This window comes from Cnephaeus nilssonii (genome assembly GCF_951640355.1).
Source record: "Cnephaeus nilssonii genome assembly, chromosome: 9".
Classification (NCBI taxonomy): Eukaryota; Metazoa; Chordata; class Mammalia; order Chiroptera; family Vespertilionidae; genus Cnephaeus; species Cnephaeus nilssonii.
This window is the reverse complement of record NC_137080.1, coordinates 34,223,538-34,244,753: the sequence shown is the minus strand read 5'-3', so window position 1 is coordinate 34,244,753 and position 21,216 is coordinate 34,223,538. Positions and strand designations below refer to the sequence as shown.

At 35.7% G+C, this 21,216-nt stretch overlaps 1 protein-coding gene across 1 annotated transcript in view; it reads right to left on the bottom strand.

Moving 5' to 3' along the window:
* Positions 1–2,235: 2,235 nt before the first annotated feature.
* HDAC2 (histone deacetylase 2) overlaps positions 2,236–21,216 on the bottom strand; it is a 30,897-nt gene continuing 11,916 nt past the window's right edge. Inside the window, exons 2-14 of the mRNA XM_079780267.1 lie at positions 20,170–20,282; positions 18,787–18,904; positions 17,972–18,046; positions 16,855–16,993; positions 14,702–14,843; positions 12,275–12,367; positions 12,087–12,195; positions 8,969–9,109; positions 8,614–8,722; positions 7,886–8,016; positions 6,162–6,317; positions 3,494–3,551; positions 2,236–2,611 (exon numbers count right to left, since the gene is read on the bottom strand). Coding sequence (XP_079636393.1) covers positions 2,581–2,611; positions 3,494–3,551; positions 6,162–6,317; positions 7,886–8,016; positions 8,614–8,722; positions 8,969–9,109; positions 12,087–12,195; positions 12,275–12,367; positions 14,702–14,843; positions 16,855–16,993; positions 17,972–18,046; positions 18,787–18,904; positions 20,170–20,282 — 1,415 coding nt within the window. The 3' untranslated portion in view covers positions 2,236–2,580. The remainder of the gene's footprint in view (positions 2,612–3,493; positions 3,552–6,161; positions 6,318–7,885; positions 8,017–8,613; positions 8,723–8,968; positions 9,110–12,086; positions 12,196–12,274; positions 12,368–14,701; positions 14,844–16,854; positions 16,994–17,971; positions 18,047–18,786; positions 18,905–20,169; positions 20,283–21,216) is intronic.

The window sequence follows — 21,216 nt, the reverse complement described above, 5'->3', positions numbered from 1 at the left end:
CTCTGATGGTACCAGATTCATGATCATCTTTCCTAGATGTTATTTATAGAACTGATTTTTTTCTATACACAAAAGGTAGTATGTCATGTCCCACATCTTTGTTTTCCACTTGATATATAGTGAAGATATTTCCATATATTATAGTATGTAATCCTCATACTTAGGCCTGTAATCTTTTATAAATATTCATCTATCCTTTATTGAACATTAAGTTGTTTTAGTCTTTTATTTTCAACGTTGCATTAATTCTGAAACTCACTTTGCAAGTGAAGTATGTTGAATTTTCCAAAATGAAATTTTGAATCAATTATTTCTAACTTTGATATAGAATATCAAATTAAGCTCAAGGGGTTATACTGACTTACGTACCCTACTAAATTGACAATTTCTTCAAACTCTTAACATTTATAACATAGGTTTTAAAAAGTAGGTTAAAAAATTAGAAGTATCATCACGGCTCTTAATTTGCTAAGGTTAAAGATCTTTTCATATTTAAGAACTATTCGTATTAACTGTTCATATCTTTTATGCTAAACAAATAAAAAACCCCACCTCTTTATAATCTTTATTGAACGTTTGAATTGTGAGAAGTTGGCAGTCCTATATACTCACCATTTGATTTTTCTTAACAAAGTTTGTTTGCCTACAGAATTTTAATCAAATCTATTTTAGTTTGGGTTTGCCATCATACCTAGGAAGGCCTCAGTTCCTAGTACTTAAGGTTTTATTTTCCCTTTCCAATTAATCTATTTCTGGTGTAAGTCATCCTCCCCTCCCCCCATTTGGCTACCCATTATCCAGTCACTTAAGAAATAATCTTTTTTCCTTCGCCAATATGAAATACTTTTATCCAGCGTTAATTTCCAAGTGTGCTAGGGTATTACATCCACTGCTACATTGATCTCATTATATACCAGCACCATCGTTTTATACTTATTTCTGGAAATTGTTATTGCTATTGTAAAGGGTGTTTTTTGTTCTTCCAAGGTATCTTCTGGTTATGTTGTTGGCTTCTGTGTATAATCCATGTTAACAACTCACCTGGCTAAATTTGCTCATTTCAGACTCATGAGGCTTTAGTTTTTATATAAATGCTCCTATTTGTAAACAGAACAGAACTTGATGTGCCCAAGGAGGTTCCTTATAATGGAACATTAATCAACGATACTTGTTCAACACAGGGGAGATCACAATATAAAATGTAGAGCAAGTTACAGATGTGCACATATGACACCATGTTTCACAAACACGTCAGTTCACTATCTCCTTAAGGAAGGACTGTGTACCATAATTCTAATGCCATAAAGGTTAGCATGCTGACAGATATGCAACAAGAGGAAAACATGGTAAGATATGCACAAGTTTCAGAATACTGGTTACTTCGAGTGGGAGGAGTATTAAATAGCAAAGTGCATCAAGAATGCTTCAACTCCTTCTGTATAATTTATTTAAAGAACTTAAAGCAAACATGCCCAAAGTGTAACATGTTAAATCCAGGTGGGTGAATGGTTGGTTGTTCATTACAAAACTCCAGAAGCTTTTGTGAATGCCTAAAATATCTGTCAAACACATAGCTTTTAGAGAAACATTTGACTGATCTGTCTTCTGGCATTCTGTAATTTTTCTCTCAAAAGAATCAATTTGGACATGGGAATTTCCAATTTTGGGGGATCTTTGATTCAGCTCAAAAATAATGCCTATATCTCAATTATATAGTATAGCTTGTACTATTAATTTGAGATAAATGACCATAATGAGATGTCAATCTTCACCAATATTGACTGGCCAACCTATATAAGACAAGATGGTAGAACTCCCATTGCATTAAAATAATCACTACTGTAAATATCTTTCCTGAAGAAATAGTAAGTGGATGTCTTTGAAATTGTAATCAGTATCTTTAACTCTGATGAGTCCTTTTTTTTTTTTTAATCCTCACCCAAAGACATTTTTCCATTGATTTATAGAGTACAAGAGAGGGAAAGCCAGAAACATCCATGTGAGAGAAACACATTGATTGTTTGCCTCCTGCACGTGCCCTGACCAGGGCCTGGGCTGGGGAGGATCTGCAACTGAGGTACATGCCCTTGACCAGAACTGAACCTTGACCCTTAGTCCGTAGGCCAATGCTCTATCACATCAAACCGGCTTGGGCTGATGTGTCTAATTCCAAAAAAATGGTTATATCATTCTCCTATGAAAAAGAATTTGTTATAATAAATAGACAAAAGACAATCCAAGTAAAATTTTTTAATAAAGATAATTACAAAAGATGGAAAAATCAGCTCAGAAAGGCCAATTACTTCTTTAATAGATCAGTTTTTGACATAATAACTCACATCAATTTTAAATACTATCACATAAAGCATGGTGGAGAAAAGAAATTTTGCTTCATAATTAGAAACTCACACTAAAACTTGCCAATAACAAAAACAAACCAAAGAAAAGGCCATTTTGAAAATAAATACAGTCCATGCCAAAGTAGTATAAAATGAAGCCAGAAGTCTTCAAAAAGAAAACACTTTTCTTGCCAATATTTTCTTACTTTTTAATGTTTTCTGAAATTGGAGACTTTCAAATTCAAGGGTTGCTGAGCTGTTCTGATTTGGCTCTGTTAAAAGAGGCAACATGAAAGATTAACAATGGCACAGTCTCAGTTTAAATACACTCACCTATCTATCGGTCAGGTCCTGTACGCTCATGCCAAGTAACACGTAAGCTGATAATAATGACCTCCGTGTTTTTGGAGTACTGACTGCCTTAATCTTTCTAGTGATCTTATAAGCTTTTCCAAGTTATCCTGTAAAGGCTAGCACAAAATTACATGTGGCCAAGCATTTAAAGAAGCTTTCTGATAATAAAAATCTCCATTATGTTTTTTAAAAAAACTTGTTTCTTAAATTTACCCATCTCACAATAGTAAAAAGATCACATATATAGAAACAAGCACCATGAAAGACCATTAGTGCCCATATAAAAATTTATAGCAAAAAAGGTGTCATCTATAATAATCTTTAATAATGAAAGAATAATATGCTAATCAGACCAAAAGCCGGGGCTGCGAGGGAAGCCCAGGTCCCGGTGCCTGCTGGTGTGGCTGGAGGGAAGCCCAGGTCCCGGGAGCCAGAGGGAAGCTAGTGCCAGCACCGGGGAAGGCCTACTCTTGCATGAATTTCGTGCATCGGGCTTCTAGTAAATTACATAAAAGAATACAAATTGATTCAGTTACAATATTAATTAGTACTGGTCTTTGTGACCTTTTTAAGGCAAACTACATCAATGACAGATGAGCAGCTAAGCAGATGACATAAATGATGGTTAAGATGGCATATGTTGTCTTATGAGCCAACACAGATAAAATTCAGAGCATCTCACACAACTTACTGATGTTCTCAGGCTCAGTTCAGTACTTCTCGAAAGAATACATACCCAAGTAAATGTGTTTATTGTTTATATAGCATATAAAAATTACTAGTTAAGAAATATAATTTACCCTTTGGTATCTGTTTTTTCACCACTATTATCCTTGGATTTATCTTCTTCCTTAACATCTATAAACAAAAATTAGAAGAGATTAACACCTATTTTGAAATATAAAACACTTTAAAGTATACTTTACTTAAAAAGCTGTCATATATACACAGGGTGTCCCAATTGATGTTTCTTTCTTTTCAGATTTAACCCATTGAAATGAATAAATTTTCAAAGTGTGTATACATTTTTTTGGGGACACCCTGTATATTACTATTTATTAATTCAGTAACTGAGTAAGCTTTGTGTTAGGTTCTGTGCTAAATAACATAGAAATTCACAGTATCCATGTAACAGCACAGTCCTTGTCCTTCTGGAAGTTTTGTTTCTGTGGGATCACAGTATTACAGTTGGAATATGTGCTGTGAAGAAATTAAGCCAAGAGACATGAGCATAGCACTGGAAGATCAGAAAAGGTAACAGGAAGAAGTTCCATTTGAAAGTTTCCGTAAGAATAGCTTTGGGTGAAAAGGAGGAAGTATTTTGAACAGAAGGCAAACTTAATAGAACTTTGAGAAAAGAAGGAAATAGCAGGTTGGCAAGAAAAAATGAAAGACCAGTATCTGGAATATTGTCAAAAGGGGCGAGAATTAGAGAAGAGGAGCCCAAAGACAAAGCAGAGGCTAAATCCTATTGTTTATACCATTAGTTTTCAGTCCTCAGTTTTCTATGGTAATATTTCATCTGCAGGGTGAGAGATTTTTTAAAAATATCTATTTTTATTGATTTTTTACAGAGAGGAAGGGAGAGGGATAATTAGAAACACTGATTATGTGCCTCCTGTACACCCTCCACTGGAGATCAAGCCCTCAACCAAGGTACATGCCCTTGATTGGAATAGAACCCGGAACCTATCATTCCGAAGCCTGAAGCTCTATCCACTGAGCCAAAACGGTTAGGGCTGTAGGGCGAGGGATTTTAACAATTGCAAGGCCCTTTAAGAATCTTAAAAAAAGTTTTAAAAAATTTTGAATTAATATCAGCAACATAAGTACAGAGGAGGTAAAAACTATGAGATTAATCTACTAGCAGGCCATTAAGCCAAATCAAAAGGTACTCTCATTTTTAGCTAACAGCAATGAAAGACAAACACCCTAGTGTACCCACTCTCCCATTTGGAAGAAAAAAAGGTCTGAAAATGAGAATAAACACCAAAAACAGGACAGACAAGAACTAATCAGAAAGAAAAAAAAAAAATCCTACAGCTAAAGTTTAAGTCCTCCTCACTTCAATCATAACTCTAATTTCTGGATGTCAATCAGTACAGAATAGCAGAATGAACCATCACTGTACCACTGCAATACACTGGAAAGTTAAAATTATAAAATGGTAGAGAACAGTAGCCTATAGAGGAGTAAATCCATAAAAGAACAGAACTAGATGTGCCAAGATGTGCTATGAATTCCTAACTCTACTGAAAAAGAAAAAAACCTAAGAGCTAGCTTACTAGCAAAACTTCAATGTGATAGATATAAGATAAGGATGCTGGACCAGTATCCGAGTCAGTTTTCCACATGGTACAGAGTCAAAAATTAACAGGCCAGCTAAAACTCATGCCCATCACCATTACTTGTATAGGGGTATCAGGTATCCATTCAGGAAATGCACCAACTGCTGAAAAATACAGATACTTAAGATAATTCGTTCCCCTGGTCATAAGCAGCTCAATCTAGCAGGGGAATTACGTAAAATCCTGTAATGAGGTACTAAATTATGATGTGTTAAATAAAATGACTGAGGTATGTATAAGTGCTCTAGGAACTCAGATAAAAGATAACATTCTTGTAGCAAATTCAATACCCCAAAGCATCTATTTTCTCAATAGAGAAGCTGACAGGGCAAAGTAGTATCTCCTCCCCAAGCCAGCTCCTCAGTCTCTTCCCATCTTTCCCCAGTTTTTGTTTTCTTCAAACATTTTCTGAAAAAGTCTATTCTCTGAGCTTTTCCAAAATGATCCAACTGATCTAAGGATAATGTAACTTTTTGTGTTTCATTTCCAGCAAATGAACTTTAGGGAGTTAAAAATTATTTTAAATTTCAGCTTTGCTAACAGCCTATAAGGGGATCTATAACCACTTTGTCTTTCCTCTTACCCAATCTATGCCATAGTGCAATGTTCCCTATGTTAAGCCCATGTCAACTAAGAGAAGGTAATAAGGTTTCCTATATTATAAAAGCAAATGTGACTAATAACATTTAGAGAGTTTTAAATAAAAGATAGTTAAGAGCTAAGCACCACTTACATGGGTAGAAAGGTCACCTACCTAGAACCCCCCACCTCCAATATTTGTGTAAATGACTCCAGGATCTCATAAAAACTGCACTGCCGCTTACTTTTAAAGTTACAATTTTATTATTATTTTTAAAAATATATTTTTTATTGATTTCAGAGAGGAAGGAAGAAGGAGAGAGAGAGAGAGATAGATCTATGATGAGAGAGAATCACTGATTGGCTGCCTCCAGCATGCCCCATACTGGGGATCGAGCCGAGCCCACAACCCAGGCACGTGCCTGACCAGGAATCAAACTATGACCTCCTGGCTCACAGGTGGACACTCAACCACTGAGCCATGCGGCTGGGCTAAAAAGTTACAATTTTAAAACACATTTACCAAAACAATAAATCTCACCAGCTTTTTTGTCTTCTGTTTCCTTCTTGTCTTCCTCAATTCTAGCTTTCTTTGCTCCTTTCTTATGATCAGCCACATTTCTACGACCTCCTTCTCCTTCATCCTCTGAATCTGAGAATTCTTCATCACAAGCTATCCGTTTGTCTGATGCTCGAACTAATATATAAAAATTAAAGACAAAGTTTTGATAAAAGTAGTCATAGGTTTTTTTCACTGTCACAGCGTACTTTGTACAAACGTATTAACCAGTCACTACATTTAAAAGTATAGGATAAGAAATAATAATTTTAAGGTTAGAACTTAATGCATGGTTTGCTAAATACTAAAAATTTAGCTTTGATCTAGAAAGAAATATGAAAAACATTTGGGAAATCTCAAAAATTTGGAAGAAAAAATTATGTTTTAATAGGAGGTGAGGATGATGTCATTATTTAAAAAGCAATAACCTTTTATTTCAGAGCTGAGAGGAAAAGCAAATAAAATAAAAATCATCAATACCAAATACATCAATGTCTATACCAACAGCATACCATTAGGCTATACAACTGAAAATCATATTAAGTGGATGAGACTGTAGAATTAAAGAGAAGTGCTTCAGGTCATTCAACTCACTCTAATTTAAATAATTTATTTTCCAATTTATTCCTAAGTATACGTAAGTGGATAGTTTGTAGAAACTTCTGGTCATATACAGGGGTGGGCAAAAGTATGTTTACAGTTGTTCACGTGGAAAATAATACAATTAACATGGATGGAACTGGAGAGCATTATGCTAAGTGAAATAAGCCAGTCAGTGAAAGATAAATACCACATGATCTCACTGATTTGTGGAATATAAAGAACATTATAAACTGTTGAACGAATAGATAGAAGCAAAGAAGCTTTGAACAGACTGTCAAACTACAGTGGGAAGGCAGGGGAGGGTTCGGGGCAGGGAGGTAAGAGATCAACCGAAGGACTTGGATGCATGCATATAAGCACAACCAATAGACACAAGACACTGGCAGGGGGAGGGGGAGAGGGCAAGTGCGGGGGTGGGGGTGGAGAGGCCAGGAGGTCAATGGGGGTAAAAAAAGGTAACACACCTTAAACAATAAAATAATATATATATAAACAAACAAACAAAATAAGAATACTCTTTTGCATATTCAATAGTAAACCTACTTTTTGCCCACCCCTGCACATCTTCTATATATATAAAAGCCTAAGCGACTGTTATGACTGAACGACCGGAAGGACTGGTCGGCCAGTTGCTATGATGTGCACTGACCACCAGGAGGCAGACGCTCAATGCAGGAGCTGCCCTCTGGTGGTCAGTGTGCTCCCACAGACAATCTCCCATGGCCAGCCAATCTCCTGCGGTCCCTCCCCTCCCCCGTTCGGAAGCCGGCAGACCCCCAGTCCCTGGCCAGCCCCGACTGGGACTGGGCAAGAGGGCCCCGATAGGACCTGAATGCTGGCCAGGCCTAGGGACCCCACCCATGACAAATTTCGTGCACCAAGCCTCTAGTAGTCATAAATTGAAATCACTGACACTCAAAGCAGTCTCTGAGACATATGGAAGTTAAACTATTTAAGATTAAAAATGGAAGAGAGACAAAAATAATAGTGTGCTAACGAAACATGACCCATTGTGTTCTTGGGCTACTAAAACCTTCAGTCTGTAGTGTTATTTTAATAAATCAGGAAAATGTAACAGAATACACATCAAAGCATTATCTTACTAGAAATTCTCTTGTCTGGGTCTTCTCCATCTTCATCTCCACTGTCTTCATGAACAGCATCTTCTGGAATAGCTTGCATTTGGACACCAGGTGCATGAGGCAACATGCGTAAATTTTCAAATAAACGCTGTCTAAATTATACACGCAAAGCTATTAGACACAATTCATTCTCTTTCAAGTTCCTTTTAAATGTTGATGAAACACATTAAGCAAAAAACTTCATCTTTTATTTAACTTAAACCTCTGAATTAAAATAACAAATTCATTGAGCACCAATACTTTACATATTACGAACCCATTTAATCTTCAAAATTTACAATGTAAGTACTATTTCATCCCCATATTTCATTGGTAAGAAAATATAAGCACAAAGGTAAATTAACTTGCCAAATGTCACAGATCTAGAGAACACAAACCCAGGCCTATGTACTATAATGTCTATGAAAATACATTTTACTTCACTTTCATGTAAAGCCAAGAGTATAAACTTTACAGTTTTGCAAACTAAAACCTAACAGAAAATTAAATATTTTTGAGCTATGAAGCCCACATATTTGCCATTATATTTAAAAATTAAAGAAATCAATAATCTTAAGATTTTAAATGCTTTTGAAAAAGACAAAGGAAATATCTTATGTCTAAAGCTAAAATGACCTATTGCACTTGGCCTTCTAAAGGTTCCTGAAGTTATATAAAACATTTATAAAAACAATCCAATGATGTCTTACTTTATCTTTTCCATATATTCTGGAGTGTTCTGGTTTGTCATATTTGAAGGACTAATATGCAGTTTGAAGTCTGGTCCAAAATACTCAAAGTAATCATTATATGGCAATTCTATTAAAAACAATGAAATAAAATTACATATTAAAAGCTTAGTTTTCACACATATCCATACACAAAATTCCAGATTCAACTTGAGAAATATTTCCAAAGAAAATGTTTAAAAGTGAATGCAAATTTAAATGCTGAATTCATTAATTGACTGCTCTTTTATTTACATGGTTTTGGAATCTAATCACCCACCCACCGATTTCTATATATTGACAGCTCATCCAATAAAAATATAATAAAAATACTTACCATTAGGAATCTCACAATCAAGGGCAACTGCAGTCTCATATGTCCAACAGCGAGCAACGTTACGAATTGTGTAACCACCTCCCCCAAGCATCAGCAATGGTAAATTGAAAGTTTTTACAACTTCTACACATTTAGCATGACCTAAGACAAAGAGATTTGGGCAACAATAAGTCTGCATTGTTACAGTTTGAAAAATAAAATTTAAAAAAGATAACAAAATTTTAAAAAACCAAAATGGCATTTCTAAATATTTTAAAAACAAATAATATGTAAAAATTTCATGATATTTCTTGTCTTAAATTTTTTAAATAAAAAAATAAAGAACAAAACAAAACTGTTTTTTTTTTTAATCAAAACACCTTTCACAATAATATACAAAACACAGTTAAGACATAAGTGGGTAGTTTAGCAAGTGTCCCTGATAGAAAAGTCAAATATACAAGTATATTAAGATCAAGATATAAATACATTTTTATTAAACAGGAAGATATTATGTGATATGAAGATGTTTTGTTCATGTGTATTTACTCAAGGGAAAAGAAATCAAGTAACAATGAAACATTATGCACAATGAAAGGCTATCCAACAAAGTTTAACTGTAGGTTATCTTTAAGTAGCAGTATTATAATTTTCTTAACTTATTGAAGATTATAAAATTAATACCTATTACTATTAAAAACAAGTTCAATAATTTTCCATGTGTAGAAACTCGAATACAAAGTAAACCTAATATAAAACCAAAATATTTCCTTTGGATAATGTTATAATTTAATAATCAATAACAAGTTACCAGTAACTTCTAACAATATCATCACTCAGACACTTAAGTCAATATTTTAAAAAAGAAAAAAATCTTTTATTTATAGAAGAAAGCCATGCCTGTTAAAGAATTTGGAAAAAAACATAGAAAAACTACAAAGAAAAAGCTACATAAAACTTCATCATCCAAAGGTATTTAAAATATATATTCCCTTTCAATTCCCTCTCAATTTTTTAAAGTTTAGTGATCTTATAACTGTATATTGTGAATATTCTCATGAAGTATTTTTCAATAGTTGTACTATATGGTTCACAACTCATTTTTTATTATTGCTACTAGAAAAACAGCTTTCTTATATTAGACTAGAGGCCCAGTGCACAAATTCGTGCATGGGTGGGGTCCCTCAGCCTGGCCAGTGATTGGGGCCAATTAGGGCACTCGCCCAGTCCCAATCAGGGCTGTAGGAGGTTGGCCAGCCGAGGGGAGGGGCAGTGGGAGATTGGCTTTTATATATATAAAGACTGTTTGGGTGTTTTATAATAAAACAGAAAGTTTACTTACAGACTTCCTAGTAAACATAGCTGGCTAGACAAAGAAATTTACTTTACTTATATCTCAAAACTTGATAAAAAGGACTACAAAGGGATTTTCTAAAACAGCTAAATTCCACATAAAGGAAGACTGAGACAAAATAGACATTAACACTGTAAAGGTAGGAAGGAAATGAACAAGAGGTAACGACTTTAGCAGACCTGAGAAATCTGAATAGAGGATGGCAGCAGAGAAAATTACAATCAAGTTTAAGATTTGGGATAATAAATCTCCTTATATGCTTTATACAACTAAAATGCTATCAGTCAGTTAAAATATATAGATTTATTTTTGTAAGAGTAAAATGCTGCAGTTTATAAATATGAAAGCTATTGCTTTTAAGAATGAAAGCTTTGAGAACTTTCAAAGAGTTAAGACAAAAAATTGACGGTTAATATATATCTTAAGAGTGCATTAGGTAGATCATTTTTGGGAAATCATATGCATTTTGAGGCAAAAGATCATTATCAACACATATGAAGTTACAATATGAAACTTGCTATTTGGCCACTGTTAAACTACCAAGAAAAGCAGCAATTAATTTCATCGTTCAACCTAAAAAAGTAGAATAGATTGTATTATAATTCTAATGTTGCCTGGTATAGTAACAAGCGTGACATTAAATAAAAAAGCCTTTAATATCTGCACTTATTTAATTCCAAATAGGCCAATAGTCATTCTGGAAAAAGTTCTATTTGAGAATTCTTCACATCTATGAGAGAATTCAAAGAAAAACATCAACTTGTTACCTTAAAATTCACAAGGAAAACAACTCCAAAATTATGTACAATATTCATGATGAATTACTACTGATCCACACATAATACATTAAATAAAATTTCAGATTTGTTTTTATTCCTTAGAAGTCCATTCCATAATGGTCATTTTTCTTTACTTTGGTCTAGACTTCTATCGTATGTTGATATCAACACTTGGTCAAATATGAGTGTTGAAATCAACATAATCTTCTTATCTCCCACATGACTTTTCTCAGGTAGCCACTTGAAAATGTGCTCCACCAAAATGAGAGACACAATTAAGAGTAAACAGCAATCAGGGGAGCCAATTCAACAGAGAAGCAAAGAATAGCTTACTTTCTACCAGGTCTAGAGAGGAGACTCATCCAAATAGGACCAAATGAGGAGGCTGTTCTTCAAGAAGGTTAAACTGATAGGAAATGATAGGATACTTGATGCATCTGAACATATGAAGCTACTTAGACACTGGCCATTTAGTAACATGTAAAGAGAAAATTAAGGAAATGAAAAACTGGAAAAAGCGAGTTATGCAATAAAGAAAAATTGATAAGCTGAAATGTACTTTAATGGTATTGATGATGCTATAAGCAGTGACTACCATACCAAAGTTCTGTTATAAATACCAGAGTTATATGGTAAAAATGAAGCTATTAGAAGGGTGTGTGCATATTAGGGATAAAGTGTGAAAAGGAACTGAATCCCTCCTTTCAAAATAAAAAGTGAATACATAAGGCTAAAATAAAAAATTGAAAATAGCAAAGTTTGCATGTTTTTGGAGAAAGATACACACACCAAAAGAATCAACCAAAAACAATGAAAATAGCTGCCCTGGTTGAGATTGCAACAAGCTCTATAAAACTATTCATGTATGACTGTATACATAAACTTGACAAAATGAAAAAGACCCAAACAAGACCTTACTGAAATAAGAGTAATTGTAGTTAGAAAAACCAATTTCAAACAAACACATAGATAATTTTCTGGAACCATCACCCTTTAAATTGCTTACCTTTGACTGTCAGATTGAAGCAACCAAGTCTATCACCAGATAGCGAGTCTGCACCACACTGTAACACCACAGCACTAGGTTGATACATCTCCATCACTTTTGAGATGATCTATGTACAAAATAACAAATGTTATTATTTCTAAAAAGATTTTCAAATTCATTTTGAGTTTGAAAATAGTAATACTTACAGGCTTAAATATCTGCCCATAAGATTCATCATCTATACCATCTCTCATTGGAAAATTGACAGCATAATATTTGCCTTTTCCTGCACCAATATCCTAAAATAGAGAGTTAGACGGATGTTAGAAAATACTTCATAATAAAAAGTTTGACAGATTTTTTAAAAATAAATATTTTAAGAGATTAAAAGAACAGGTAACAACATTTCTGAATTCATCATGTGGTTGAGAAAGAAAATAATACAGAATAGAATAAGGGCATATTTTGTCATTAATAGACTGCTAATAAAGCTGAAAAGAACCAATTCCAGCAAATCTATAATGATTATTTTGGGGAATTTAACATAAGCAGTTAAAGGCAATATTAAGTTACATATTACAATTAATCCAAACAATTCATCGTAAACAGAATATGTAAGAAATTTTTATGAGTAAAATTACAGAAGATATATTCTGAGCCAAAGGACCCTGTCTCTATAATACAGATTCTTCTTATGGCTCACAATCTGGCAGACTTTATTGACATTTTAATAGCTTCAAAATAAAGCATCAAAATCTCTACTTTAATTGGGTTTGAAATAAAATTTTTTCTACTTGTTCAGTAAGTACCACTCTAGGCACTTAATACCTCCCAAAAGAAAGAAGCAAAGGAGAAGTTGATGTCTACATTCCAGCTATATACACACTATATATATAAACACACATATACATACTTACATATGTATATGTATATATACAGGTATATATGGATATAGTCCTAGAAGAAATGGGATAGGGGACATTTCTACAAAATAGTGCTTTAACAACACCAAAGGATTGGAGATGACCGATTCTTATGTATTTTAAATTATGTCTCAATAAATATGAATCTTTAGGGTTAACACCTGTACAAGTTCTTCCCTTATCTCTCATGGAAAGATCCTGCACTAAAAACACAGTTGGAATATACTCTGACAATAAGTACAAGTTGATTAGTAGTTTGATCACTCTAGGCACGCAACTCAGAGCTGCCGCCTTTGTTGGACCACGCTTTATCCCTTTCATTTCTTTCACCACTGCTCCTTTATCACACCTTAGTTTTATTAAAGCTCAGAGTAGCCTTTTCTGATTTACAATGAACTGTCAGGTAGAGAAGGGAATGTTCATTAAAATAACATCCAAAGACACACTGAAGTTTCACAAAAATCCAAATACAACTACACATACAATGTAATGATTGATTTTAGTTTTCTTACAAAATTCCTCATATCCAAAAGGAAAAAATTATGAAGGCTTTTCATATAGTGGGTATAAAAATCTTAGTGAGGAAGAGATGTTCAAAGTCATTCTCAAATATTTTTAAAACATGCATTCTCCAACAGCTTTAATCAGAAGAATACTGACAAAAAGAAAATAGAGACCTCCATTTGCCATTTCTGAGATTAATTAGGATTATATTACAAAACCACTATTCTTCCTTAAGCTTAACGCTGAGAAGGCTTTGTTTAATTTCTACTGGGATGCAATGACTGCAGACAAATGAATTCTACTGGTTTAGAGCACTGGTTCTCAAATGTTAGTGTGCAGAATAACCCTGAGACCCGAGAAGATGTGCTTCTACCTACTTTTAAGTAAAAAAAAAGGTTTCACCATCACAACTATTACTGAAAGAGCATCAACTAGTAGTCAAATAGTGAAAAGCCACACATTTGAATACTTTAAGGCCACATTAACCCTTTGGTTGGCTAATGATATATCAATTTGAAAAATAACTTTAACAGTTTAAAATTATTGTTGAATGCTACACTAAAAGAAATATCCCATATAATCCAGGCTGAATGAAAAAGTTGTTTACATTTCTGAATTAAACTTCAATAGGCATGTGTGAACTCTAGTGAAGCAAAAAATTTTAAGAAGTTTGTAGAAACAGGATTTGATCATTGGTTTTTCATAAAATATGAGAGTACCAAATGAAAGAAGATAACAGATATACAATAGAATTAACTTAAATGTAATAGGCCGGATAAGCTATGGTATTTTCTCTTCTGACAAATGCCAAAAAACTAAGAAAAATAGATTGAAATCAGACCTATTAAATCAAGACCAATCATAAAAGGAGAACAGTACAAGAACCTAAAAAACTTAGTCTATTACTTTATTCTAGCAATCTTTCTAATCAATACCAAAGTATACTACCAATAAGTAGGTTCTGAATATTCAAATTGAACCTCAAGAAAACTACTTCATGCTTTGCTGATGTTCAAAAATAGCTATTCAACAACAACAACAACAAAAAAGTTGTGCAAAGGAAAGTAAAACTAAATTCTAGATGTTATAGCATATAAAATGACTCAACTCTGCATATAAGCTTCAAATTAGTGACTCAGGAAAAATATTAGTTCAGGTACAGGATTACTAGCCTCTCATATTTATCCAGACAGAATTCAGTCATACCCTCAAGTCTCCTGTTCCAGGAAAGTATTCCCCATATTTATGGAATGATACAGTCATTACACGATCTGTTGTATAAAAAGCTTCTTCAACACCATCACCGTGATGGATATCAATATCAATATATAAGACTCTCTGGTGATACCTGCAAAGAAAGCCGTGACTAAGTTATTTAAAGGTTTTAAGATGGGAAGAACCACCATGGATTTAGAAAGCCTATTTCTGAGCTCTTAAATGCCAGAATGCTTAATCCCCTTTCTTACTTTATTTCTAGTCTAAGAGACCATTCAAACACCTGCACTTACAATATAAGCCTCAGACCTTTAAATCCACCCTTTAGGTCCAATGTAAGTGAGAAAATGTACTTGCTGTGGAATCTGTCCTATTCTATGAGCTTAAAAACCATAGTAAATACACATTTCTTTTTATTAACAACTAAAGAATATACCGTATTTAAGATTATTACTTTAAAGCATCTCTCTGGTAAATATTCAATCTTATAAAATAGGGTTTGGGAAGGCCTGGGGCAGAGGCAGGGGCAGGAGCCGGTCAATAGGGAGTAAAGAGGGGAACATCTATAATACTTTCAACAATAAATTTTTTAAAATATATTTTTATTGATTTCAGAAAGGGAGAAGGAGAGATAGAAACATCAATGATGAGAGAGAATCACTGATCGGCTGCCTCCTGCACGCCCCCTACTGGGGATCGAGCCCGCGACCTGGGCATGTACCCTTGACTGGAAGTGAACCTGGGACCCAGCAGTCCACAGGCCAATGCTCTATCCACTGAGCCAAACCGACTAGTGGCATGGTCGGCAAACTGCAGCTCGCGAGCCACATGCGGCTCTTTGACCCCTTGTGTATGGCTCTTCCACAAAATACAACGGCCTGGGCGTTAGAAGTGGCGTTAGAAGAAGTTTAAAAAATTTGGCTCTCAAAAGAAATTTCAATCTTTGTACTGTTGAAATTTGTCTCTGTTGACTAATGAGTTTGCTGACCACTAGACTAGTGCAAGTTTTTTTTGTGTTTTTTTTAAAGTTTGGCAATCTATGGGCCACAGTCCAAATTTGGCCAATGGCCTCTTTCTGTACAACCTTTGATATAAAAATAGTTTTTAAAATAGTTTTTCCTCCTGGCCTGCATGATCGACCTATGAACCAGGAGGTCATGATTTGATTCCTAGTCAGGGCACATGCCCAAGTTTCAGGCTCAATCCCCAGTTGGGGTGGGGGGGAGGGTGCATGCAGGAAGCAGCCAATCAATGATTCTCTTTCATCATTGATGTTTCTATCTCTCTCTCCTTCTCCCTTCCTTTCTGAATCAATAAAAGCATATTAAATAAAAAAATAAAAATAAAAAAACAAGGCAAGGATTGCAAGTGGTTTCCTGGGCCCTTGATTAGTCAACTGACACTGCCCAGTTGTTTATTTGGGGAGTCAATTCCAAACTTTAAGTGACTAAAAAAATCAGCCTCTATAAATAGTATGCATAGAGTAACAAGCAATACATTCAAAGGTGAGAAAACACTAATTCACTACAATTTTAAGTGGAATATGCTAAGACATGTTACAATGAATGGTGGTTAAAAAAAATTTAAATTTGTAACTCCAAATTCACATATATCTTTATAAATACCTTTCAAGCTGTAGTCAAGGATAACTTTAATGCTAACTCCTTTAGCAACTTAAGGATAATAACACCCATTTTTAGAGGACAGCCCTGTTCTACAATAGCTATGTAAATATCTACATTTAATTCAATAGGGAACCAAATTTTCTTTAACACAGATTTTAAATATTTGCCATCAAAAGTTAAAACTTACAAAATGTTAGAACATAAACTTCCAGGGTCAATGTCATTTTTCATCAGTTGAAACTGTAACTCAAATCTAAATTGGCAAACTACTTCTAATGTTTTTTTAAAGGGATAATAATTGGGAGTTTTAGACACTTACATGCATTTCGCATTCTTAAAAATCCAAGGGTTGGACAAATTTCTATTATTTCTACCATGGTCCATAATAACTCCATTGAAAGTTCACCATTAACCATGTTCACGTGATTATAACTTTTGTTGTTGTTTTAAACAATAGATTTTTACTGTTTTAATTAAAATATTTTTTCATAGGAAAAATACCAACACAAATGAACTTACTTTAGTAATTCAAGGATGGCAAGCACAATATCATTAACATAACAGAATCCTGATGCTTCTGATTTCTTAGCATGATGTAATCCTCCAGCCCAATTAACAGCCATATCAGTTTGTTGTCGGTTTAACTTCACAGCTCCAGCTAAGAAACAAGACAGGATAAAAATTTTAAACGTTTAAAATTTAAAATCAGCAAAACTAGACAAAAGCCCCTATAAGAAAGAGTATGCCATGGGTAAGCCAAGAGTATCCTTCCTATCTAATAAAAGAGTAACATGCAAATTGACAGTTACTCCAACACACAAGATGGCTGCCCCCATGTGGTCAAAGAAGGCCACCACAAGATGTCTGGCAGGGGATGGCAGTTGGGAGGAACCAGCCCTGCAGGGGAGGGCAGTTGGTGGGGACCAGGCCTGCAGGGGAGGGCAGTTTGGGGGGGGGGGGGGGGACCAGGCCTACAGAAGAAGGCGGTTGGGGGGGACCAGGCCAGCAGGGGAGGGCAGTTGGGGGTTACCAGGCTGGCAGGGAAGGGCAGTTGGGGGGGGGGGGGGCATGCCTGCAGGGGAGGGCAGTTAGGGGCAATCAGGCCAGCAAGGGAGCAATTAGGCGTTGATCAGGCTGGCAGACAGAAGCGGTTAGGGGCAATCAGGCAGGCAGGCAGGCGAGCGGTTGGGAGCCAAGTCCTGGATTGTGAGAGGGATCCCAGATTGGAGAGGGTGCAGACTAGGTTGAGGTACACCTCCCACCCCCGTGCACAAATTTCGTGCACCGGGCATCTAGTAAAATCATAAAAGGCAAGGGTGATTGTTCAGTGCTCTAAAAGTTAGCAATTTCTCCTTAGGTAAATAAATTATTTTCTTACAGCTTTGATCTGATTAAGTAAGAGCATATATAGAAAGTGGTGGTAACAGTGGTAGTTAAGAGTAACACAATGGTAGCTTGAAGAGAAGAAGGAAAAAGTCTGCAAGTGAAAATGAAATGGCAGTAAGAAAATAAAAAGTAAAATAAAAAGCTGGAGTCATTATGATCATAAAACATGGAGGGCTTTTGAAGTAAACAACCTGAAAGATACATACCATGTTTAAATCAACTTTAAGTCTGACTAAATGAGGACACTTACCAACTGAGCCTCCAGTTGAGAGCTGACAAAACTCAAAGAGTCCATCAAACACTGGACAATCTTCTCCAACATTAACTGTGAAAGATGGATTTCATTAATTTCAACCCATTCTGTGAATTATTAAAAGTCTTTTCTTACAAAAACCATTTATTACAAGTATTTTATTTGATGCATCCATAAAACATACACATATCATAATAGTGACGTAAAGTTTGTAATTTAAAATGTAATTTATCATTTTATCCAATACTAGTGAGACGGTGCACGGATTTGTGCACATGGAAATTATTTAGAAGGTGGCTGGTGGGGTGGGACTGGGCGAGATGGGCCAGACACGCCCTGGAGTAGTTGTACTCCTGGACTGTGAGAGGGCGCAGGCTGGGCTGAGGGATGCCCCCCACCCCGAGTGCATGAATTTCGTGCACCGGGCCTCTAGTAAATAACTAAAACAGTATTTCAGGTCAGGAAAAAATCCTATATAATAAAACCCCAATAAGCAAATTGACCAAACAGTAGAACAACCAGTTGCTATGATGCGCACTGACCACGAGGGGGCAGATGCTCAACGCAAGAGCTGCCCCCTGGTGGTCAGTGTGCTCCCATAGGAGGAGCGCTGCTCAGCCAGAAGCTGGTCTCACGGCAGGCAGTCATCTCCCAAGGGGTCCCAGACTGCGAAAGGGCACAGGCCGGGCTGAAGGACACTCCCCCACCAGTGCACAATTTTTGTGCACATGGACTCTAGTATAATTATAAGCTTCTAAAAATACTCATTTTAACTAATCAATATTAATATATACTTTTAACAAGAAACGTACATCTCTGCATCTGCTTACTATACTCAGACATGTTATCTGGTCTTATTGAACGTAGAAATTTAATGTACTCATCACTGTGGTATTTTGTCATTTCTTCAGCAGTGGCTTTATGGGGCCTCTGTGAAGTAAAATAAATGTTAGAATTGTGGAATTACAACTGGTTATATCAGAATTATCAAACACATAGTACACAATTTCACCTCTCAAAAGAATTAGATCTTCCAGAACAAATTAAATTCCAAAGCAAATACATGCAGGTTTTAGGAAAACAATCCATTCCAAAGCTAATTCATACTCCTTTAAAAGCATTAGATAGGTCTAACACAAACTAAGACTTAGTCACTCCTTTTATTTTAATGGAAATGGGTCAACCCTTAGAAATCAAATCCATGCTCATAGCCACTACTTTCCTTTTTCCATCATAAACCTGCTCTGTATCCACTGATTTTATCTATGACCTCCCAGAATGAGACTCATTCTCCATTTTAAGTCTATGTTGACAATCTCTCTTCCTTTTCCTAACCAAATCATCCTTATTCGGAAGAATTACTTCATTTATGACATACTTCTTCCACAAGGCTTTCTGATTGAAAGTCTCATCCAACTCCTCCTTTTCTCTAAATGTCTACCAAGTATATCCGAAGAAAATAACTCACACATATTCCCTAATATTGTTAACTGCTTCCCCAAATAGATAAGAATTGTTGTGTCTTGTATCTATTTATATACACTCCCATCTTTATCTACAAAAACATTTAAGGCAGTTGTTGTATCTTATGTTATTTGGTACTCTGCTTGTCCACCAATAGGGTTCATACACCAATAAATATTTGTAGGATTAATTTCATCTGTAATTCTTTTGTAACAGTCTCAAATCAACTCTTCAGCAGCATAGACAAATCAACAATTATTTAACAAAAATATGTGGTATGCTGAATGGAATTGTTCTCCATAAATGCAAAAACCTGGGGTAGGGGAAACTTTTTAAAAATGTTGATGGGCCCTATCTGGTTTGGCTTAGTGGACAGAGTGTTGGCCAGCAGACAGAAAGGTCCCGAGTTTGATTCTGGTCAAGGACACATCCCCGGGTTGCGGGCTCGATCCCCAGTAGGGGGGCGTGGTGTATAGGAGGCAGCCCATCAATGATTCTCACTCATCATTGATGTTTCTCTCTATGAAATAAAAAATAAATTTAAAAAAATGTTGATGAAAGAGAGAAAAAAGAGACTAGGTCCCACACTCAGTTTTCTCTAAATAAAACAAAATCAAGTTTCCATTTTCTTCTAGGCCATTTCATCTGCTAAATGTCTTTCACCAAGGAGAATAATAGTAGTTACAAAAAAAAAAAATCAGTGCTGAGTATTTACCAAAAGTTATACTCACATATATTTCCATTTTTCTATATAAGCCATAATTTAGCAGCAAGTTATGGGTCATGCGGATTCTATGAGGTTTCATAGGATGGCCTTGTCCATAGTAATAGTTTCCAATATCACCTAGAACAGAAGAGACAAAATGATCAATACAAGTAAGAGTATGTTCACCACTAAAAAGGCATTTACCTCCTAAACAAGATTTACTTAAATTCCTAAATAATATTATTAGATGTTGCAACTTTCAAACTGAGAAAACCAGGATACTATTATGCACACTTTTATATGCTGACAATTCTATTAATACATTATTAATAGACTAGAGGCCCAGTGCACAAAATTTGTGCACGGGGGTGTGTGTGTCCCTCAGCCCAGCCTGTACCCTCTCCAATCTGGGACCTCTCGAGGGATGTCCGACTGCTCATTTAGGCCCAATCCCAGTAGGATCGGGCCTAAACGGGCAGTTGGACATCCCTCTCACAATCCAGGACTGCTGGCTCCCAACTGCTCGCCTGCCTGCCTTCTTGATTGCCCCTAACTGCTTCTGCCTGCCAGACTGATCACCCCCTAACCACTCCCCTGCCAGCCTGATTGCCCCTAACTGCCCTCCCCTGCCGGCCTGGTCACCCCTAACTGCCCTCCCTTGCAGGCCTGGTTCCCCCCAACTGCCCTTCCCTGCAGGCCCAGTTGCCCCCAACTTCCCTCCTCTACTGGATTGCCCCCAACTGCCTTCCCTTACAGGCCTGGTCCCTCCCAACTGCCCTCCCTTGCTGGCCATCTTGTGGCGGCCATCTTGTGTCCACATGGGGGCAGCCATCTTTGACCACATGGGAGCAGCCATCTTGTGTGTTGGAGTGATGGTCAATTTGCATATTACTTTTATTAGATAGGATTAAAGCAAGCAAACTTTTCTGATTTAGTTTAATAAAATTTTTCATTTAGTATTAGCCCAAATGAAATGCACTTTTACTCACAAACATAATTTTTTGTTCCTTAAAGTGATACCTGCGTTTAGTATTCATTTTTAAATTCAAAGGCTTAAGGTAAACTCTCTGGT